The 24340-nt window shown below is 41.9% G+C and overlaps 1 protein-coding gene across 6 annotated transcripts in view; it reads right to left on the reverse strand.

Moving 5' to 3' along the window:
• GRAMD2B (GRAM domain containing 2B) overlaps positions 1-24340 on the reverse strand; it is a 119237-nt gene that overhangs the window by 19211 nt on the left and 75686 nt on the right. For 4 of the 6 annotated variants that reach the window (XM_023197048.2, XM_023197040.2, XM_023197066.2 and 1 more), the window contains exons 2-5: positions 9649-9768; positions 5413-5524; positions 2893-2959; positions 1822-1925 (exon numbers count right to left, since the gene is read on the reverse strand). In XM_023197048.2, coding sequence (XP_023052816.1) covers positions 1822-1925; positions 2893-2959; positions 5413-5524; positions 9649-9768 — 403 coding nt within the window. Of the gene's footprint in view, positions 1-1821; positions 1926-2892; positions 2960-5412; positions 5525-8869; positions 8913-9648; positions 9769-24340 lie in introns of all 6 variants that reach the window. The other 2 variants (XM_023197085.2, XM_023197075.2) reach the window with 1 other exon arrangement.

Below are 24340 nucleotides of genomic sequence, written 5' to 3' on the forward strand. Positions count from 1 at the left end.
AAGGCTACACTTTATTAATATTTCTCCAGGGTAAATGATAATATTTTTCCAGGGTAATGGTAACATTTTTCCAGGGTAAACTGCTTTAGAAGGGGAACTTGATTAGAAAGTTCCCACGGTAGAGCAATTGTTTGGGTGCCTTCAGCTCATACTGGATCATGCTGGACTGAGGTCCATTGGCAGTGAGGAAATTCTGCATCATCTCTGAAGCCCAAATCTCCTTGGAAACCATCCTTAGAAGGGATGGAACATACAAGTCACTATCATGGTTCTTATTCCCACGCCCTGCTAATTTTCAGTCTCCTGCCTCTGTAGGTTACACACTGTAAAAGCAATCTTAGTATATCCATGTCTTCAAAAAACCAGGGTCACTTCTTCTAACTTCTTTTTATCAGTTCTTAGGTAGAAGTAGAACTTTAAAACCATTGCTAGAATCATATCAGCTTGAAAGTGCACTGACTGCCTTTGTGGATCCCCCAGTCGCTTAACAAAGACTAATACTTTGTTCATTGGTGTCTTCAGTCCCTGCTGCTCTGCTCAGAGATGTTGGCTCTATATGAATTCCTGAGAACTATATCACATTGATCAGTACTACCCAATCCCCTTCCCCATTCCATGAACAAGACCTTTAATCTAGAAATGTAGAAATAGATGAAATACTGCTTCATATTGCTTTGTATTATACTGATTCAGATAATACTGTCAAATAATGCTTATCTAAACATAGCTCTATATGATAAAAAATCAATATAAAAAGAACAAGTTTTACTCGAAGAATAGTATGCTAGTCTCTAGCTCCAACACCAACAAAAGAAAATATTCCTATTAGATTGTTAAGTGGTCTTTATGCAATTGCCAGTGGTTTTAGAGAGAATATTTAAATAAGGTACATCTACCACTCAAAACAAAAAGAAGTTTTCATCAGCTACTTCATGAGTATGAGAGTTGCTTCTTCACACTCATGAATCAGAATGATTGAAAACTCACTGAGGTCAAGCAAACCCAAGAAGTGTTTCTCTGGTGTTATTCTGGAGGCCTGGATGAACTGTGATGTGACATCGTAGCTCAAAGGTAAAAAAAAGTCAGTGGGATAGAATTATCTTTTCCTTGATAGGCCACAGTCCCACGGTCCCCAGGTTAGAGGGCAGTGCCAATTCCTTTAGGCTGTTCTCCTTAATGTCTCAGGATGTCATGTGTTTCTACTCCCCCCAATCTGTGTTTAATAATAATGAAAAGATGTAATATCAGAGTACTCTTGGGATCGAGGGTGTCTGACTTTCCCAGGCTAGGCCTTAACTGCTCCACTTCCTGCTCATTTTGTGCTGGTGAGGGTACAAAGGGAGTGCTAATAAGTAGCTTATTTATTGGCCTGCTGTCGTAGACATCACTGATAACTGGTATAAATATGGTATAAAAATTGATGTTTCTCAAAAGAAATGATTTTGGTTTAAATGTATGTCTTTGAAAATCATGGCACACCCTCCATATAAACAACTTTGAGAGTTTGCTGGTGACATCTGAGTAAAAAGGATTTAGGGTATGGCTATGGGTGAGGTACATGTGTATATATGAGGTATATGTATATAAAGACATGAGTGAGAAAATAATGTTTAGGGAAAAAGAGAAGTTAGTGTCATCTGGAGGCATTTAGAGCCTGCAGTATTTGGAATTACAACAAAGGAAACTTGGCATAAAAGAATAACCATAATACAAATATCTATAAATATAGCTAAGTTTAAGACGATTCATATTTACCATATACAATAAAGTATAGGGTTAGCGTGTTTTTTTTTTTTTTCTTTTTTTTTAAATTATACCAACCTTTGTGTCTTTTCCAAAGACCTTGGAATGAAAACAAATCCAGTTTTCTGATACAAAGAGCTTTCCTTGGTATAGTATTTCTTTCTGTAGAGCACAGGTAAAGCCTGGGAGAATACACACAGGTACAGCATCATTTAGAATTTCCATTTAAAATAAAAACCGTGTATATATTTTGGTGACTCAAGATGGGCAGAGAATACATTCCTACTCAAAAGTTTTATTGCCTCTTCTTCTGTCATCTTTATGGAAAGCAAGCTGTGGCGACCAATTTGTTTTTAAATTCAAAGTCTTACCAACTTCAGTATAAATATCAGAATGAAAAGGCAAATCTACCATTGTACCTGAGAGACCAAAAATGGGGTTTTACAAGTCTCCTCTATCATGTGCTGATATTAGTACACCTGTTCCCCTTTTCCCCAGTATTTTCACTAATGACTGTTTTCGAAATAGATGGCCTCACTAGGGGAAGAGCATATAACCCACACCTTCTGTCTGAAGGTCATGGCAGGAACCCAGCATATTGCCTCAACTTTTGCACATCAAGAGAGGCTAGAATGGAACTTTGGGCCCCTTGATGAACCACTGCAGAGCCCAGTAAGCATGCTTAACTAGCATGCTGGGCAAGATATTTAGGTGACCATCACACCCTACATAGTGGCATCAGCACATGTCTGTCCATGTCTAAGGATGTGAGTTTTCTGTCCATGTCTAAGGATGTGAGTTTTCTTTTAGTCTTCTCCTAGTGGCTTCTCTTGCCCCAGGCTTGTTATCCCAAATCTTAAAGCAATGTAAGCATGTGCATTTCAGCAATAAATAAAGAAGGGAAGGGTATCATGGAACCATCTTGGGTGACTCCATACCCCATGGAGAACTGTTTCTTTTTGTCCTTTGTGATCTTTTCACGCTGCCTGGTGAAAGCTGATTGAAGCTGGTGTTATTGTTATGTTATGACTTTCAGAAACCTGATCCCCTTGGTGACTCAGTCCATAGACTATGCCCTCTTTCTTCCCCAAAACTAATGATCAACTTTTCAAATATGTAGCTTAGAAAGTCAAACAGATCAGAACTTACTTTGCTTCAGTGGTTCCTCCGTTGGGACACTAAGAAACAACTTGTGAAAGTGCATATTGGCCTTGTACTACAATGAGAACAAAATACAAGCATCACCACTGTCACCTTCTTGTGAAACATCACACATTCAATTTCAACAACAAATTTTCCCTCCCTTAATAGTATCTTTAGGAATTCCTTCTCACTGATCTTACAGTCTCTGACACAAGCCTTCAGTAAAACACAGTGAAAGTCAGGGCACACAAGTTTCATTTTCTAACAAGTTTAATGCTTTGCTGGTTGGATATAATGATGCAGCTGCTGGTCAGCCTACTGCTGAGGTAACAGGGCTGGATAAGGATGTCCCTAATCAGAAAGGGGATGAAATTCTAAGGAATCTCATTAGAGAGGGTACTGGATCCCAGGTACTAAACGTACCAGTAAGTACTCTCAGAAGCGTACAGTGGTTCAAAGCTTTGTAGTCAGGTAAACCTGAGTTGAAGTCTTGGCTGTAGTGGCTGTAGCTCTTGGTGTGTGACCACGGCTTAGTCCCTTAATCTCCCTGGGCCTTGGTTTCCTTTTCTGTACCACAGGGCAAAAACAGTACCTGCCTCAAGGTATGCCGTAAGGCTTAAATGGGATAATACACAAAAAGGACCTATAGTCTAAGGCAACATATAGCCACTCTTCCTACTGTATTATTGTGAAGGCATTTCCTTAGCCAGTGACAGGAGCAGGCTGCAGTAGGCTACTGTCAAGACAAGTAGGATTTCATACAAAGACTTCACTCTCCAGGGCAGCAGAAAGCCCAAGACTATGAAAGCTGCAAATCACTTCATTTTCAAGGGATCTGTTTTCACAACTGTGACAATAACAATGCATAGCCAGCAATTTACAGATTGTAAAACACTTTCATCTGCATCATACAGCTATTAAGAAGTAGAACTGTCAGCTGGATGTGGTGGCATGTGCCTGTAGTCCTAGCTACTTGGGAGGCTGAGGCAGGAGGATCTCTTGAGCCCAGGAGTTCAAGCCTGCAGTGAGCTATGGGGTATAACTGGATCCTCTCTCCACAGCATCAGTCTGCCTCATACGATACTTCTGAAGAAAAACTCTTATAAGGAGAATGGGTAGGAGGCCCTGGATGGCTTATTATCTAAACCGAGAGTGGTCTCAATGGCAAAACTGACCTTTTTTTTTTTACCATAAAGAACTACAGACCAGGTCATCAAGACGATAGATGGTCCCTGCAAGTCAGCTATTTTATAGATAAACACCTTGTAGAAAGATACCTTGATTAAAGCTGGGTGTTCTATGGCTTCACTGAGCTTTTGTTTTCAATGGCTACAGTAAGCAATGGTTGCACGCTTGATTTAAAATACGCTAGGCCATAAACTCTTCAAAAATGTCAATGTAAAAATTGGCAAAAGAGGTAGTGGGGCTGATTTCAATTAAAAGGGACATAGCAGGCTGAGTACGGTGGCTCATGCTCCTAATCCCAGCACTTCAGGATGCAGAGGTGGGTGGATCGCCTGAGGCCAGGAACCCTGCCTAACACGGCAACACCCTGTCTGTACTAAAAATACAAAAATTAGCTGGGTGTGGTGGTGCGCATCTATAATCTCAGCTACTCAGATGGTTGAGTCATGAGAATCACTTGAATCCGGGAGGTGGAGGTTGCAGTGAGCCGAGATCATGGCACTGCACTCCAGCCTGGGCAACAGAGCAAGACTCTGTCTCAAAAACAAAAAAAAAAAAAAAAAAGAAAAGACATAGCAAATACATGCAGTATGTGACTCTTGATTGGATCCTGGAGAGGAAAAAAACACCTTTATAAAGGATATTTATTACCGGGACTACCATGGAAATTCAAAAGTGGATTTTATTTAATAATATTTTAATACATTTCATATTTAAATTTCTTGGGTGTGCCGATGGTTTTTGGTTTAGCTCCTAGGAGGCACATATTCAAGTATTTAGAGGGGTGAAGAATTAAAAAAAAACCCCAAACTCCTGGCCCCAGTACATGTATCACACTCTCTGATGACATAGAACTGGGTTTTGTTTCCTATCTGGGTGTATTTTAGAGCAGAACCAAAATTAGTTCTGGAGAATAATCCTGACCCTGTTCAAAGGTCTTACTCCTCTGTGTGCAGTTGGCTGGCCTACTATTATTCAGGCAGATGCCTTATCAGACTCTTCAATTTCAGTACAAGGATGTCACAACTCCCTTTGTCTTGCTAATTATTGGATAAGCACATGACTCTGTGTTGGTCCCTGATCTCTGGGTATTTGTCAGAGTTAGAGGCCACAGCATGGAACTCATCAGCATGCAATGTGCTGAAAAGTGAGTTGTGGAACATAACATTGATAAAAAATGGACTGGAGGAACTGCTGCCTGTTTGTTTCTCTAAATTGTCTAAACTCTATGCCTATATTAGTCTTGACCAGCAGGAAGGTGCATACTTGAGTTCCTTCTTGTCACTGGCTTCAATAGTCTTGTCACCCCCTAAGACAATACAAATTCCATTCTCAAATTACCTGGCTGGAAGATGAAGACTTTTTTCTTTCAGTCTTAGGGTCATTTTTGCTTTCTGTTTTACAGTCGTTCTTATCACTTGCTAAAGAGGCACCATCAAAACTGGATTTTGACCTAAAGAAAGAAAGTCCAGGGTGACTATAAGATAATTTTTTTTTTTTGAGACAGTTTTGCTCTGTTGCCCAGGCTGAAGTGTAGCAGCATGATCACGGCTCACTGCAACCTCCCCATCTAGGACTCAAGCGATCCTCCCACCTCAGCCTCCCGAGTAGCTGGGACTACAGGTGCATGCCACCATGCCCAGCTCATTTTTTTGTAGAGATGGGGTTTCACCATGTTGCCCAGGCTGGTCTTGAACTCCTGGACTTAAGTGATCTACCCGCCTCAGCCTCCCAAAGTGCTGGGATTATAGACATGAGTCACCACACCTGGCCTATGAGATACATTTTTCATTAATTTATTGTAATAAATCTTGATTATTATACTATTGTCTTAAGAAAACCTGACATTTGTTTTTCTTTTCTAGATATCAAAAATCATTCATGATACTCTGAGCGCATTTACACAGCACATGCTTTAGGGCACTGGAAGGATTTCAGCAGGCTGTAATCAAAAACTGTAGAAATAGTAACTTATAGAGGGTGAAATCACGATCAAGTTGTGAAAATAATTATGTCATTTTAAAAGTATTTTAATCAGTATGTAAAAAGGAGTACTTGAGGCAAACTACTAAATAGTATTGCGGCTATAGTTCAGTCAAAGAATATTTTTGTTTCAGAATTCCACTCATATTTAACAAGTATTACTTGAGTGGGGCATTGTGTTAAATCTCTTGGGGCCCATAACACAGTCTTTGTCCTTAAGGCGCCTGTGTACGCATGCATCAAACACTTTTTAAAAAAGGCAGTACATGATTTAGCACCAAAAAAACCAAAAAAAAAAAAAAAATATTACAGCAGTTAGGAGAAGGTATGGAGCCAATAAGTCTAATAGGAGGTGAGAGAAAAGGAAAACAGGCCGGGCACGGTGGCTCACGCCTGTAATCACAGCACTTTGGGAGGCCAAGGTGAGCAGACCACCTGAGGTCAGGCATTTGAGACCAGCCTGGCCAACATAGTGAAATCCCATCTCTACTAAAAATACAAAAATTATCCGGGCATGGTGGTGCGCGCCTGTAGTCCCAGCTACTCGGGAGGCTGAGGCGGGAGAGTCGGTTGAACCCGGGAGGCAGAGGTTGCAGTGAGCTGATATTGCGTCACTGCGCTCTAGCCTGGGGGAGAGAGCAAGATTCTGTCTCAAAAAAAATTAAAAAGTTAAATTTAAAAAAGTAAATAAAGAGAAGAGGAAAACAAGAGAATAATGTGGGCTTGAAATGCTGGGCCTAAGAGGATAAGCAAGAATCGGGTATGAGGAAAAGACACAACACATCCCGGAGTGGAAATACAATAGAAGTGAAATCAGAATAAAACAAAAATGAAACCAAAAAACATGTTTGAAGCCAAATCTCCCTTTTTCCTGTTCAGGACAGAGGTCAGAGCTCCAGAGTTTCTTTCTAAGGCGATTCTAGTCCTGGTTTTCCATTTTAGTAGATGTGTGCATTTGTACATGTCTTCAACCCTACGGCTAAAAGCAGTCGCTTCAAAGTAGCATGCACGGATGATTTCTGGAGTTATATATACGAATAAGTTTTACGATCGTGAAGTTGCTTTAATGTTTCTGAGAGGAAATGGCACATAAAATCCATGATTTCACGATATTATTCCTTAAGATGAGGTTCAGTTAAAAAAAAAATTGGTTCAAAGTGGATTTAAGAACAATCTGAAGTAATTCAGGTGGTACATGGGTGTCACAGATAAACAGAAAGGACTGAAGTTAGAGAATTATGCTCTGGTTTCCCAGCTGTGAAAAGATGGACTATATGAAGTCCTAGGCCTCTTCTAGCCACTACAGTGTATGATTCCACAGTGCTCAAATCACAGGTCAAATACCCCTCAGCCGTTCAAGGTAAATGAATTTAATTTCAGACACAGGCCATTTAAGTTATTCACAGATGCAAATTCCCAGGGAATTCTAGGGATTACTTTTTTTTGGAAGCTATGAGAAAACATTTGTTCTCTTATTTGAAAATAAAATTATCTGTACAAATGTCGACTTACCTTTTATTTATACTATTCACAGATTTGAATTCATCATCTCTATTGATTCAAATTAATAAATGTTAATGGAATGGGCAAGGAAATGATCAGACTGTTTGAAGATCCATGGCCTGCAAGCAAATATGACAAGTAGGGTGGCTCTACCCTTGATAATTTCAAAAAGCAGAAGCAATAAGGGGGTTCATCTGCATGACACTGACCCCTGTGGACAGGGTATGTATGTATATAATATTGATTTCTTTGGGTCTTTTCAACCCTGTTATTCTCACTTCCTACAGGTGACAGGAAGCCCAGTGCAAAATGAAAATGTGGGGTCCCTTATATAAAAATTATTAATTAGTTAATCTTTTGAGACAAAGTCTCACACTGTTGCTGAGGCTGGAGTGGCACAGTCTCGGCTTACTGCAGCCTCCACTTCCTGGGTTCAAGCAATTCTCCTGCCTCAGCATGCACCACCACACCTGGCTAATTTTTGTATTTTTAGTAGAGATGGGGTTTCACCATGTTAGCCAGGCTGGTCTTGAACTCCTGACCTCAAGTTATCCACCTGTCTCAGCCTCTCAAAGTGCTGGGATTACAGGTGTGAGCCACTGAGCCCGGCCCCCTTACATAAAAATTATTAAGCATTTCTGGATAGCAAGGTGGGGAGCATTAAACCAAGTGTGGGCCCTTTCCAGCTGCACAGACCACATGCCTATGAAGTTTAGCAAGCATGCCCTGTGAGAGTGTATTATTATTACTGAAGTCTGGGGAAGTTGGAGTCAAACCAACAGTGTTTTTAAGGTGTCTGCTGTAGTCAGCCAACAGTGGTGAAAGACATGAGAAATAACGTGCCTTGTGCCTTTGCGAAGAGAAGCATTAGGTGAGGCTTTGAAGGGAAACAACTAGAGGAAAAAAAATGATTAAACTGAGATGCTGGCCAGGTGCAGTGGCTCACGCCTGTAATCCCAGGACTTTGGGAGGCCGAGGCCAGGGGATCAACTGAGGTCAGGAGTTCAAGACCAGCCTGGTCAACATGGTGAAACCCTGTCTCTACTAAAAGCACAAAAATTAGGTGGGCATGGTGGTGCATGCCTGTAGTCCCAGCTACTGGGGTGGCTGAGAGAGGAGAATCACTTGAACCTGGGAGGTGGAGGTTGCTGTGAGCTAATGTGCCACTGCACTCCAGCCTGGGTGACAGAGCGAGACTTCGACTGAAAAAAAAAAAAAAGTGAGATGCCACAAAACAGCATGCAGGAAAGATGGAGAGATAATTGGGAATTAGAGTCAGAAGAGGAAAATTTGGGGAAGAGTTAAGACTTACTCTTGGTCCTGAATGAAGCATAGATTTGGAGAGAAGACATGGGCTGGTAAGCCAGGAAGGAAGCAAAAAGTGGAGTTAATAATCTTTCAGCAGAGACCAAAAGAAGTAGAAGGTAGCGGTTCTAAAAGTTCTAATAATGGTGAAGGACAACAATGATTTCTCTACTCAGTTTAGATAAAATGCACTTACCCCATCACACACTCTTGGTTTAACCGCTATCTTTTAAGTACCCCAAAGCAACTTTAGTCTCTACCAAACGGTAGTTGGTGCCTCTGAGAATGATGAAGCTACAGCTACACATCTCAAAACCACCACTCCCCTCCAGCCCCACAACCAAACTGCCCCTCCCTCTCTTAGTCTGTCACAGGAAACTGGTGGCCTGATGGGTCTCTGGGATGGGGATTCTTTTCCTTGGCTTTTTCATGGCCCCCAGGAAAATGAGACACCAGGTGGCCACACCCGAGGCTGGGCAGACACTCCAACCTGGCCAGCCTTCCCAGGTGCTTTCTAAACATATGCCTGAGAGTGGGCCACCCTGGCCTCATCACTTAGCAAAATCAGCGCTTTCAGAAAGGTGCAGATGCTCTGCTGAAGGTTGGGGCAGGAGGGAGAGAAAGATGCTGCCTGGGTATCGAGGAAAAATGTTCATTCTTTCTCAGGAGTATTATTTGTCTATAGTATTAATACATCCTCACTCTTCACAAAAAACCCCAGCTCCTCCCATAATGCCCTCTCCCGAAAAGACAAAAGAGAACAAAGAGAGTCAACGGAGGACTCACCGTAGGCTAATGATTTTCTTCTGGTCTGGGGAGTCGGCCTCCACAGATGGGGTAGGGGATTGGGCTGTTGGCGACCTGCAGGCTTTCTTTTTCTCCTCCACACCATTCTCAGCCTCTGAGCTGAAGAAGAAAGGAAAACGCTTCACCTTAGACATTCAGAGAGAGGTAGCTGGAAGGAAAATGATGAAGTAACCTGGTTTTCTAGAGTGGAATGATTTTCATTCCCCACTGATAGGCTAGTTAACTTTCACAGCTAGGCCCTTTCCCAATCTCCATTCTAACCCCTTGCCTGGTGCCCCAATGGCAGTAGCTGCAGGTCATACCTGTTCCACTTGTAAATGCCAGACTGTGTGGACTTGCTGGCTCCCAGGTCTGTGCTGCCCAGCTCTGCTGCTCTGCATAGGCTGTGCTGCCCAGCTCTGCTGCTCTTCATAGGCGGTGCGAGGGAAGTCAGAGCACCTGGAGGCTGGGAGGGCCCTGCACACGTGCACACGCACATGCACACACGCTCATGTGTGGCCTCCGGCAGGTGTGAGCCTTCCCTCTGGGAACCCCACCCTTTTGTTTGCACTTCTTTTATGTCACTTACATGTTGTTTAACCAAGCAGTTCCCTAAGCAATTTACAGTCTCTGATCTTTACAACCACCCAGACTAGGTAGGAATTACTCCCCTCATTTTATAGATGAGGAATCTGAGGCTCTTGCTATCTTGCCTAAGTTCAGAGAGCTAGCATCTATCTTACTTGAGATTCAAACTCAGTATGTCTGTCTTTGTGTTCTCTCTCTCCATCCATCCCCACAACCACCTACTCATCCATTTATCTCCATAATTAACTCTTCAGTGTGAGAGTTCCAGGGTGGGGTGGGAATCTTACTCATCTTTGTCCTAACCCTGGGGTCTAGGATAGTGTTGACCTACAGTCATGATCAATAGACTTTGGAAAACCTAGTTCTGACCTAGATAAAAGAGAAGGTGGAAGGGAGTAGAGGGGAAGGTGAGTCAAGAGGGTTTGTGCATAGAACCAACAAACAGAGGACAACCAGCATGGGGGATGCAGAAGTGGGCTCCCTCAGTAGGCCAGTGAAGATTCTTGGCAAGCAGGGGAAACCATCTTCAATGGGAAAGTGGGAAAGGAAGGGATGTTGAAGGAAAAATACATAATGTTTTTTATGGATCAGAACTTCTTTGGTGTTCAGTAAAACACAAACGATACTTCCGAGGATGTGAGGACTCCATGGAGACTAAGCATAAAGAAAGACATGTTAAGATGGCATTGCTATGAGAGATTAGCTAATCTTCATTTTTATTTACCACCTGTTTGGTATTCTTACCTGGATATGACTGTGCAGGCAGGAAATGCCACTGGATAATTTAAGCTGTCTGGTTGCTTTGCTGACCACTTTTCACAGCATATGAAAATTGCAGCCTAGGCGAGGAGTCCTATTGTAGTGTCAGAATCAAGGCCAGTATATCTGACAAGGGTATCTAACTAATAACTCCCACAAATGGTTGCTACTTTTTTTTTTTTTGAGATGGAGTTTCACTCTTGTTGCCCAGGTTGGAGTGCAGTGGCACAATCTCGGCTCACTGCAACCACTGCCTCCTGGGTTCAAGTGATTCTCCTGCCCGAGTAGCTGGGATTACAGGCACATGCCACCACGCCTGGCTAATTTTTGTATTTTTAGTAGAGACGGGGTTTTGCCATGTTGGCCAGGCTGGTCTAGAACTGCTGACCTCAGGTGATCCGCCCACCTTGGCCTCCCAAAGTGCTGGGATTACAGGCGTGAGCCACTGCGCCTGGCCAAATGGTTGACGCTCTTAATTTTGTGGTAAGCATTTCTCTTTTCCTAGTAGATACATATCTGAGGACAGAGGTCCAACCTTCTATTTCTTCAATTCTTCTCAAAGTACTTAAAACAGTTACATACATTACAAGGGCTCAGTCCATAACAGAATTGTATTATGTGACAAAGGTACATGGAAGGCCAAGGCCTTGAAATATTATTAGGAAAACCGTGTTTTGGTTTAAATAATAATTGGACTTTATTAAACTTAACACCATGTTTAATTTGTGGACTCAAAGAATTTTAGAATAGTTAAGAGGCCTTAAAGCACATCTCTGGCTTTTTTCTCTTCCCCCAAAACACACACACATTATCTCTCTTCTTCAACAGATTCAGGCAGAAATCTACTTGAGAAGCCCTCTTTAAGTAGAGACTGGGTATAGAACTTCAATAATCCATCTCAACATTTATTCAGATATTTACTGGATTTTATGCAGGATCAGATGAAGGCTTAGAGGGAGGGCCAGAGCTGTCCTGTACAGCATCTTTGTGTACAGAGAACCACTCTGCAAAAGGTGCTCCTGGCAGAGATAAGGTGCTCCTTGGTCTGGGCAGAAATGGCCCAGCACCAACGTCAGAAGGCAGCAAAACTGAAGCTAGATTTCAGTCCCTCTTTGACCCCGACCCATCTCAGTCAGGCTTTTGTGTGCAGCGCAGGTGACTAAGTGCTTAACCACATGAGGTGGTCCTGTTTTGGGACTCAGCTTAGCACTGAAAAGATTACGGTGCATGCCTCTAGATTGTCCTACTCAAACAATGTCTTTCAAGGATGGAACATACAGTTGTACTCAAAGTACCTTTTTCCTACATACTCTCCACTTTACTTCTCCTTCAGCTTGTGTCTTGTCTTCAGCACTGGTTCTCTCCTTGAAGGCCCTAGCCAGAAGGCACATCCTCCACATTGCTTAAAAGTCTCTATGCTGCCTGCTGATTTTATAACTCAGTAGGCATCTAATTAATTAATACCTTGTACTGGTACCTTTTCTCCCAAAAATCTTAGTTATCCAGCACTAGACTAAATTCCTCAAAGGCAGGGAATGTCTGTTTTTTTTTTTTTTCCATGGCACTCAGCTCAGCATTTGCTCACGGTGGTCATTTATAGGTTGAATGATACGGATTAATTATGTAGTATCTCAAAGAGGAAGTGAAATTCACCTACGGGTCAATTCGATCTTAGGTTTTTGCTTACTTGAAGATGCTACAGGCTCAAGCAAGTTAATTCCTCACACAGGCAAGATTATTCCTGCAAGCGTCCCTTACCTTGGAGGTCTTGTCAGCAGCAGACTGAAACTATGTAGAATTCAAGCAGCAGAGGCCAGCGTGTGTTGAGTGAGCAGTGTGGGAGGGGAAATGGAATGCTTCCGCAAGGCCTTTTGGAAACTTTGACGTCAATGAAGCTGAATCAGGCCTCTCAGCAACTGTAAAGCTACGGTCAACGAAGCTTTACATTTAAATCATGAAAATAAGGAAATCAGTTTTTATTTACTTTTTAACCAGAAGACAAAGCCCTGTCACGGACTTTGACTAAAAGAGTCAACTGAAAAAACAAACAAAAAAAACCAATCCTCCTTTTTCAACAAATATTTACTGAACTGGTCCCTGCTGTCAGGGTGCTCAGAGCTTTGTAGGTGAGACAGGTAAGTGAGCTGGCGGTTGTTAACTATCCACAGAAGCAGTAGAAGATGCTGGAGACACAGGACCAACCTTCACTTGGCCTTGGCAGGTTATTTCTCCTCCCATCTCCAACCCACTTTAAGCATCAGTTATGGTCCCTGCCTGAAAGGTTTTTAGTAGAAATTTCAAAGCAGTGAGACAGTCATGCTTATAACAACTAAACCTGACTTCACCTATTAGGGGACAGCATTTTTATTTTTATTTATTTATTTTTTTGAGACAGAATTTCACTCTTGTCGCCCAGGCTGAAGTGCAATGGCGTGATCTCCGCTCCCTGCAACCTCCACCTCTTGGGTTCAAGTGATTCTCCTGCCTCAGCCTCCTGAGTAGCTGGGATTACAGGCACCTGCCACCATGGCTGGCTAATTTTTGTGTTTGTAGTAGAAAAGGGGTTTCACCATGTTGGCCAGGTTGGTCTCGAACTCCTGGTCTCAAGTGATTTGCCCGCTTTGGCCTCCCAAAGTGCTGGGATTATAAAGCATAAGCCACCACGCCTGGCCAGAGGACAGCATTTTTATTACTGGCTAGGAAAACCTTGTTTCAATAAAACACTGCCACACACTGTTACACAATTTATAAATACAAAAACAGGTTGTACAATCTCTAGCAATCATCTAATATTTGTCACTTCCCAGACCTCATTCGTTTGATGATGACTTAAATTTGGATTTCACAATTTTTCAGAATTAGAACTCTAATGTGGAGGCAACCACCATTCCTCCTGGAGATAGTATCTGTGAGTTTCAGGTAAACTCAATATGCCTTTCTCTTGTCACATCACTGGCCCTTTACCCCTCCTGCTGGGAATGTATTGTATTCAGGCACCATCACATGCAAGTCCAAGTACATAAGTAGCTGAGGGCAGAAGTTATGATTAAGCTGTGTCTCAGGTGAAGGAAAACAAGTGTTTCACTGTGATTCAGTCCAAGAAGGTGTGTTCCCTTCTACTTACAGTGGTGAGTCCCTGTGTTTGAGTCTACTTACATGTTAATCTAAGCTAAAGGCATAAAAATATGTCACTAAGCTTCCTTATGGTAGCAGAAGTAGAGGTAGTTTTATATCTACCATTATTTTTGAAGAAGTCTCTGATCATTTTAAAGGCACAGTCTTGACCAACAAAGGTTTAGAAGAGTCTTGAAGATAGGATATGTTTCATCAGAGGGTCTTCATAGAATAAATTCCTGGAAATGGGATTGTTGTGGTCATGGGTGGGTCTCTGAAAGTAGAGTGTTGCTGAAACCCTGTAGTGAAAACCAGGTTGGCATCTGGATTCACCAAGATCTGGGGCCTCATAGGCGTTTGTTTTCAGAGAGCTGCCTGCTCAGTGGCTCCGTGGCTGGCAGACATTCTTTGGAAAGCAAAGAGCTGGGCTATAGAGATGGAAGAGGGCTGGACAGCAGCCATAGTACAAATAAAGAGAGGCCTCACAGTGACCAAAAGAAGGAAATAGAATGGAGTGTGGAAGTACAAGAGTGAGCAATGGAGACAGGATGGCTGGGAAACCCTTTAGCTTCTCCAATTTCATAAACTAGGAATCTCCCAAATTAGATTTTTATAAGTCAAGAAGAATGACCCTCCATTTACAATTCTGATACATATATTTTTGTTTGGACAACTACACATTTATCTATCTACATATTTATTTCTGAATAGGCACTATAAGCATAAGTATAAAATTTAAAAGTTACAAATAGAAAAACAAATTTCTTTTTACCCCTGTTTCATGGTGACCCAGTTTCTCTCCACAAAGGCACCTACTCTTCCCAGCAACTTGTGTCCTTCCTGGGAGAGTCTGTGCACATATCAGCACGTGCATTTTTGAAGTACAAATGATAGATAGCATGCTATTCTACGCCTTGTTTTTTTTTTTTTAACTTATTGTATCTTGGTGCTCTTTCCCTGTCAGTACCTAAAGATCTTCCTCATACTTTTTAAATGACTGCATAAAGTTCCATTGTGAGGATGAACTGTTATTTAACCAGTTCCTTATCGACGGGGCATGTAGGTGGATTCCAGTCTTTTGCAAATACTAACAACATTGCACAAATGTCCTTATATGTTTATAACGTGTGAATAATTTTCTGGAAATGGAACTGCTGCATCAAAAGGTATATGATAGAAAAAACGTTATAGCTATTGCCAAATTGCCCTCAGTAGACAGTTTGTGATTCACACCCAAATATACAACAGTGTTTATATCTTCTCACTAATAAAGTGTTAGCCTTAAAAATATACATATTTTGAAGTACCTAATAGCTGGCACACAAAATAACAATAATCATTTTAATCATGACTAGTGCTAAACTTTTTGATCTTTGCAAATGTAAAAGGCTAAAAAATATTCCACTACAGTTTTCACTTGCATTTTCTTCTTAAGAGTAAAGCTGGCCGGGCGCGGTGGCTCAAGCCTGTAATCCCAGCACTTTGGGAGGCCGAGACGGGCGGATCACGAGGTCAGGAGATCGAGACCATCCTGGCTAACACGGTGAAACCCCGTCTCTACTAAAAATACAAAAACTAGCCGGGCGAGGTGGCGGGCGCCTGTAGTCCCAGCTACTCAGGAGGCTGAGGCAGGAGAATGGCATAAACCCGGGAGGCAGAGCTTGCAGTGAGCTGAGATCCGGCCACTGCACTCCAGTCCGGGCGACAGAGCGAGACTCCGCCTCAAAAAAAAAAAAAAAAAAAAAAAAAAAAAAAAAAAAAAAAAAAAAAAAGTAAAGCTGAGTGTATTTCCATATATCTAAGCACTTATTAAAATTTTTCTTGTTCTGTCAATTAGTTGCATGCGCATTTTGCCAATTTATCTAATGGTTTGCTGTCACTCAGGCTGGAGTGCAGTACAGTAGCACAATCTCAGCTCACTACAACCTCTGCCCCCCAGGTTCAAGTGATTTTCTTGTCTCAGCCTCCTGAGTAGCTGGGATTACAGCTCAGGGATTTGAGGCTGCAGTGAGCTGTGATTGTGCCACCGCACTTTACCCTGGGTGACCTGGGGTAGACCCTAGTGAGACCCTATCTCAACAACAAAAAGTGGTAGCTACTGAGGAGGCAGATACGGGATGGGAGAGGTCGGATTGAGATCATTATACAATTTTAATGAATTATAGTATTTTGGTAAGCATTTAAACAATTTTAAAAGTTTTATTCATATCCTTGTAGCAAAGATGTAAGGTACAGAGTGGATAATAAAAATCAGTGGATTTACTATCTTCAAATGTTTGAGCTCTTACTATGTGTAAAACCTCATAGCAGATTTTATGTTCTCAAAGGACTTAGGCTTTACTGGAAACTTAAGGTTAGTACATAAATAAAGAACAAAACAGGCCGGGCGCGGTGGCTCAAGCCTGTAATCCCAGCACTTTGGGAGGCCGAGACGGGCGGATCACGAGGTCAGGAGTTCGAGACCATCCTGGCTAACACGGTGAAACCCCGTTTCTACTAAAAAAATACAAAAAGCTAGCCGGGCAAGGTGGCTGGTGCCTGTAGTCCCAGCTACTCGGGAGGCTGAGGCAGAAGAATGGCGTAAACCCGGGAGGCGGAGCTTGCAATGAGCTGAGATCCGGCCACTGCACTCCAGCCCGGGCGACAGAGCGAGACTCCGTCTCAAAAAAAAAGAACAAAACATGTCGTAAAGGATATTGTGTCATAAAGAAGGTGTCTAAGGAATTCAGAAACCTTTTCTAATTGTAAAGAGGAGACTTAGAGAAGTTGTGTGGAAGAAATAAGCACGACACCCTTGTGTATGGGGAGGGCACTATGTCTTTTCTAGTTAAGTAGAAAAATATTATAGCTGTCAGAAATATATTTCAGTACGAGAAATGTAAATTATATTTCTATTTGTTGTATAAAACAGTAAAAATAAAACAGTCCTTTGGATTGGAGACATCAAAACTTTCATTACTGAATCACAGCCGTTGGTGCCACCTCTCTGCCCGAAGAAACGCTGTAGTTATACAATGATTATTGTGGAAGGATTGAGATTTGAGCTGGATACATACAATTTGGACTCATAGAGATGCCATAAGGTCATGAGAAACACAAGGAAAGGCAGAAGCAAAATATGCAGACAAGGAAAAGTCACTCTCACAAGGAAATCCAGTACTTTTTTTTCTGAAGTACAGGCAGCAGGAAGAAGCAGAAATTAAGTTGTGAAGTTTGACTCCTAACGAGAGAAGGCTACTTTTAGACTTCATTTGACTGGTGGTAGGTATTAATTGAAGATTTTTAAACAGAAGGAATGAAATGACGAGATATTAAATGCCCACCTTTTATACATCATGGACCTGATGAGCTATGGGCTTCTGGAGGACTATATTCCTATTTGTACAAGAACAAGGGAGGGTGGAAGCTGGAGACGAGAGAAAACAGAAAGGCAGGTAGGGAGGTGAATCTGAAGGCAAGAAGCAGACACTGCATTGGAGGGAACATCCAGAGATAACATTGGAATGATTAGGGAGAGCACGCAATGGAGAGGAACATCCAAGAACACCAAGATTATCTGGGGGATGGAGAGGATGGCATTGCCACTAACAGTTACAGGGAACACGAGAGAAATTGTAGTTTGGTGGGAAGGATTTTGTAAATTTAGTTTTAGACATAATAGACATTATATTGATAGCAGGTAGAAAACTGTATCTAATGAAACCAAAAGAGCCCCAAATAGGTCAACAATAAAAAGAATATCAGATTTTGCAGAGGAGAGGTTCCGCCAGTTTGGAAACTAATTCCATTGAGTCTCAAGCACACTGCTGTAGCAAAAATGAATACCTAAACACCAGCAGCAATAGCAGGGCTAGAGAAATGGTTTAGCAGAGGCCACCATCTGGCTCCAGTAACTTCTTTAATATGGTCTCAAAGAAGACTCCTCTGTTCTCATGAAAGTGGACAAATCATTGTCCCATGAACAATCGTGTGATTCATTCCTGCCTCTATATCTACTCCTAATTCTGTTTTCCTAAAATATTATGTCTCTTTGAAAGCCTAAGGCAACTCATATAACTCCAAAAAGCAATTAATTGTTAAGATTCTGATTCTGGAGAGACAGAAACCCAACTCAAACTAGCTTATGTTTTTTTAAAAAAGTAACCAAACACCCCCAAGGGTTTTCGTCATTGCTTTAAGATGAAGTCAACAGTAGAGAGTGGGTGCAGCTGCAGTGATTTCCCTTCCACCCTTGGAATGCACAGCAATGATCTCTAGGATCTTACTCTCCAAGACTTCTGGACATCAATGTGCAATTCATCCTCCTGAGACACCGCCTCCATTATGTCATGCTCCAGAGTCAACAATGGCTTTCTATTGAGCACCAGATCGAGGCATCTGGACACGAGCCAAGACCCTCCAGTTTTGCAATCTCCCTCTGCTTTTCAAAAGGAATTCTCTGTTCCAGCCATGTTGGTCTTCTTACCTTGGCTGCACTTATATCATGTTCTGTCCTTCCTCTATGCATTGATTCTCAGTTCTCTGCTCCCTCCTCTCTACACACAGGAACCCATCATACCAGACTCTGAACAAATCCAGTTACATCCCCTCTTTGATACTGACCTCCATCTCTTCATTATCAATAATATAAGAAATTATGCAATTAATACTTATTGCCTAGACATTTATTTGCAATATAGGAAAACAATTAGCATTTTAAAAAGGGCTTGGGCTTAAATTTTATCTCAAAACCTACCTCATGAACGAACTCCTTCCCAAGTGTGGTTGACAAGTTTTGGAAGAGTGGGTGGGAGCAAGAGAAAAAGGTCAGTCATTTCATTTTCCCCACTGCTGAATTGGCATTGTATGCAAACTTATTTTTTCAAACTGATTATTAGTTAGATGAGCAATAATTTGAAACCATATGGAAACTTGAAAAGACTGTCTTCATCAAACTAACTTCACAGCAGTAGCATTTTGAGGCCAAGCACAGTTGGAAAATAACAAAGTAAATTATAAAATGCAGCAAGGAGGTAGCAATGGACTTTTCTAGTTTCTAGCCAAGGAAGATTGATGCTGCTGATAGTGAATTCTCTTTTGCTATTTATAGCCTCAGTACATGAATGCTATTTTGCATTGCATAATACTACCAAACTTTCTAAAAATATATACTGAATATATCTCCTCCAAACTAGACTATAACCTTTTTAGGGGCAGAGACTTTAAGCATTTTTTTTTTGAATTTCTGTCTTCATTCCTCTTTTTTTTTTAAGATGGAGTCTTGCTCTGTTGCACAGGCTAGAGTGCAGTAGTGTGATCTTGGCTCATTGCAACCTCCACCTCCTGGATTCAAACAATTCTCCTGTCTCAGTCTCCTGAATAGCTGGGATTACAGGCGTGTGCCACCATGCCCAGTTAATTTTTGTATTTTTAACAGAGACAGAATTTCACCATGTTGGCCAGGCTGGTCTCAAACTCCTGACCTCAGGTGATCCGCCCACCTTGGCCTCATATCTTCATTCCTTTTTGAAGCTCTTCTCCAGTAGCAGTTGGATGTCACAATGAGCCACTTTAATAAACCTAAGATATATTAGAGGACATCTATTTGATTAAGGTTTTTGTCCTGAAGACTGTGTTTAGGAAAGAATTAGTTTTAAATTAGTTTTCAAGTCCAGAAAAACATATTTAGAGAAAATGAAAATTTTCATTACTCAGTGAGGTCTATCATAAAGGAGACCAATTTGGAACCTCACTTTAAAGGAACAGAAGATCAAAGAGAACAAAGCTATGAGGATGAGAACTTCAAGCAAGAGTCATAAAAGGTTCTATTACTAGTATACAAAGGAGGACAAAGGAAAGAACTGACTTATATATGGGGAATGCCAAGAAGTGGTATCTGTAGTACGAGAACTGCCAGGAGAGTAGAATGATAAGGAATAGAGTGGCTGAGGGGCTAGACTTACTGATGGATGGATAACGGTGCTTCTGAATTTAGGAGGGAATAACAGGCCCTGCCATGGTTTCCTGAGATGTGACAGTTTATGAACCTGATACTCATGAGAAAATTATCATCTATCTTTTGATAGACGGGTATTGCAAGAGAGTAATGTCAGGGAAACCGGGTGCTATGGTCTGAATGTTTGTGTCCACCAAATATTGATATGTTGATATTCTAACCCCTAAGGTGAAGGCATTAGGATGTGGGGCTTTTGGGAGGTGATTAGATTATGAGGGTAGAGCCCTCATGAATGGGATTAATGCCCTTGTAAGGAGCTCATTACAAGGGCACATGAGGATCCAACATGAGGATCCAACAAAATGCAGCCATCCCTGAAACAGCAAATATGTCCTCACCAGATACTGAATTTGCTGATGACTTCATCTTGAACTTCCAGCCTCCAAAACTATGAGAAATAAATTTCTGTTGTTTACAAGAATATCAATCCATTTGCATTGCTATAGAGGAACACCTAAGACTGGGTAATTTATAAAGAAAAGAGGTTTAATTGGTTCACAGTTCTGCAGGCTGTCTAGGAAGCATAGTGCCAGCATCTGCTTCTGGTCGGGCCTCAGGGAGCTTACAATCATGGTGGAAGGCGAAGGGGGAGCAGGCACGTCCCATGGTGAGAGTGGGGGCAACAGAGAGAAGGGGAAGTCCAAGATTCTTTCAAAAAACCAGATCTTATATGAACTGAGTGAGAACTCACTCATCACCAAAGGGATGGTGTGAACCCATTTGTGAGGGAACCACTGCCGTGATCCAATCACCTTCCACCAGGTCCCACCTCTGACACTGGGTATCACATTGGAACATGAGATTTGGAGGGGACAAACATCCAAACCATATCGTTCTGCCCCTGGCCCCTCACATCTCATCCTCACATTGCAAAATACAATCGTACTTTCCCCAAAGTCCCCAAAAGTCTTAACTTGTTCCAGCATCAAGTCTAAAGTACTAAGTCTCATATGAGACTCATCTCCTACCACCAATGAGCCTGTAAAATAAAAAAAGTTATGTACTTCCAAGATACAATGGTGATACAGGCACTGGATAAACATTCCCATTCCAGAAAGGAGAAGTCAGCCAAAAGAAAGGGGAAGTAGGCCCTACACAAGTCTGAAACCCAGCAAGGCAGTCATTAAGTCTTAAAGCTCCAAAACGATCTCTTTTGAGATTGTTTACACCATGCTCCCTGTATAGCCTGCAGAACTATGAACCACTTAAACCTCTTTTCTTTATAAATTACCCAGTGTCAGGTACTCTTTCATAGCAATGCAAATGGACTAACATACTTGTAAACAACAGAAATTTCTTTCTCATGGTTTTGGAGGCTGGAAGTTCAAGACCAAGTCATGGAGCTCATTGGTGCAAGGAGCGAGCTCCCAAGGCCTTGGGCAGTTCTGTCTCTGCAGCTTTGCAGGGTGCAGCCTCTCTGGCTGCTCTCACAGGTTGGACTTGAGCACCTGTGGGTTTACCAGATGTAGGGTGCAAGCTGCCAGAGGCTCTACCATTCTGGGGTCTGGAGGACAGTGGCTTCCTTCCTACAGTTCCACTAGGCAGTGCTCCAGTGGGCACTCTGTGTGGGGGCACAACCCCACATTTCCCCTCAGCACTGCCCTTGTAGAGTTTTTGTGTTGACTACGCTGCATGATAGGCTTCTGCCTGGGCACGTAGGCCTTCTGATCTATCCTCTGAAATCTAGGTGGAAGTCGTCAAGCCTTCTTTACTCTTGCATTCTGTGTGTCTGCAGGATTAGCACCACACGGAAGCCGTGAAGGCTTATAGCTTGCACCCTATGGAGTGGTAGCCTGAGCCATACCTGGGCCCCTTTGAGCTGAGGCTAGAGCCAGACTGGCCGGGACACAGGGAGCAACATTTTTTTTTTTTTTTTTTTTTTTTTTTCAGTAGGCTGAATGGACTGACACCAGTTTTAGAGGTTCTCTTCTAGGACAGAGAATGAATGAGGACCAGGTGTTAGGTGAGAAAGGAAATGGGACGAGTCAGAAATGATAACCCAGAGAGGCATTGCTAGTAAACTTCACAGCAGAATGTTTCATTATGTGAATACAAATTCCCCTTGAATTATACTTCAAATCTCTTGTCTGACCTTACAAAAATTATATTTATGCTAATATGCTAATAGATTTTATCCAGGGAGAGAGAGAGAGAGAATATATTATGCTAGAAATACATGTATGTGATCAGAAGAGAATTTTTTACCTATTAATAGTGTGATAACCTTTTAGCTTAAAACAGACAAAAACCAGGGCCATTAGAAGCCGACTTAGAAGAGAGAAATGTTTGCTTTTGTTTTCAGGCACCCCTCACCACCCCCATGGAGACCAGCTGTGCTCCTCTGGCCCTCAGCTAAGCCCCTGAAAGAAGAGCTGCCTCTTGCCACCCTGGCATTTGTGATGACTATAGCTCTTTCTTTCCTCTTATACCCTTCATTTCCTGTAACTCTGTCTTCTGTTTCATGTAGGAGGAAAAAAAAAAAGATATCAAAAGCCAGAGAGAGCTTAAAAGACCAGCTACACGGGCATTGCAGCAGAGTTAAAAGTTACTATGGGGGTCCAAAATAGTTCCAGAAACCGGTGCCTTTGTTTCTCCCTCGCTCAAACTCCGCATTGCTACTTCCTTGGTCTCCTGTGTTCTGATCTTACAGTGCAGAGCCGCACACACATGAGGACGGAGTAGGGTGTTCACAGGATGTGACATACAGGACTTTCCCAGAGGCCGGGTTCGGGTCTCAGGCCATATCCCACCAAGTGAATCAACATGGGCGTCAGCAGCACATGTGAAAATTCTCTTTGCTTAAATGCCAAGTATTATTAAAGCTAAGGATTCTTTTTCCAATAAAAAATTAATGGGACTCAACTTCTAGAGAAGAAAGACATTGTCACTTTAAAAAAGTGGAATATATCTGTATATTGGTGAAAGCAGTTTTATGTAAAAGGCTTTGGTTTAACCAAAACACCCTCAAATTAGACACACGTAAGGAAAAAGAAGTTCATGATATCCCATGGCAAAAAATAAAAGAGAGTGTAGTTTTAGTTATTTCAAGCTGTGAGGTTTCAAAGGTGTTAAGCTACCTAAGAATGTGAATGTCTCATATCTGTATTTGGCTTTCCCTAGAATGTATCCATGTGGTTTGTCATGTTAGTGTCAACAATATAGAATTATTCCATATTGTTATGTAAAAATATATTATACATGATTTTAATTATTACAAGTATCAACATATGAAATAATTGTGGAACTAGTGATAACTCTTCACTGCTGTTAAAATGTTTACCCCAATATCTTAAATATAGCTAACTTTTACGGGATAGAATAATTAGATTGAATATAATTTGTACATGACAGCTAGTACCTCTTTCAAGGAAATAAGCAGTGGATCTAAAATATTTTAATTTTATATTTGACGTCTTTATTTACTGTCCTTAATTTTTCCCACCATAAATATGCATTTTCTCTATCTGCACTTTAAACGTGTTGCTTTGGAAAACACATGTCTGCCTCTTCCCTCTTCCTTGCCACTCCTTTCTACTGGATTTCCTGAATGACTTTATATTTGCATGGTGCTTTGCCATTTAAGGAGCATTCATACCCATGACGCCACGATACCACACTAACCCTCACGCGGGCATGTAAGACAGGCATGTTAGACAGATGTTCGAGGCAGGCATGTAAGACAGGTGTTATCCACATTTCACAAATAAGGAAACAAAGATGAGTTCATTGAGGGCCCACACAACTCCAATCTTGGTGACTGAAGCCTCTATTACTCGCATACTATGACCAGCCTTCTCTTTCCAAGCCCGGCCAGACACCAAGACCTGTAGACTTTACCTTCTTAATATTTTCTAATTAAGTCCCCTCTTTTTCTTTCCCTCATTTAGTTGACTTAGCTAGGGTCCTCAACGCCTCCTGCCTGGACCGCTATACCTCCCTACCTCATTTGAGTTATATGTGACCTCTCCTCCTTCCATCTATTATATGGAAGATCACTTTGCTCTGTGATCTTTGCAAAGCCCAAATATGATCACATCATTCCTTCCCCTCCTTTAAAACCCCTTTGGCTCTCTGTTGCCTACAGGATAAAGCTGAAGATGAGTACAGCAAACAGGTCCTCTGTAATGTGAAGCCTCCCTTTCTGGCTTTGAACCTCTTACGCTGCCCCCAAGCACCCTCCTCTTGAGCAGCCGTGCCTTCTCTGTGGTCCCTTGCACGCACTGCTTATCTTTCAAG

The sequence above is a fragment of the Piliocolobus tephrosceles genome, chromosome 4 (assembly GCF_002776525.5).
Source record: "Piliocolobus tephrosceles isolate RC106 chromosome 4, ASM277652v3, whole genome shotgun sequence".
Lineage (NCBI taxonomy): Eukaryota > Metazoa > Chordata > Mammalia > Primates > Cercopithecidae > Piliocolobus > Piliocolobus tephrosceles.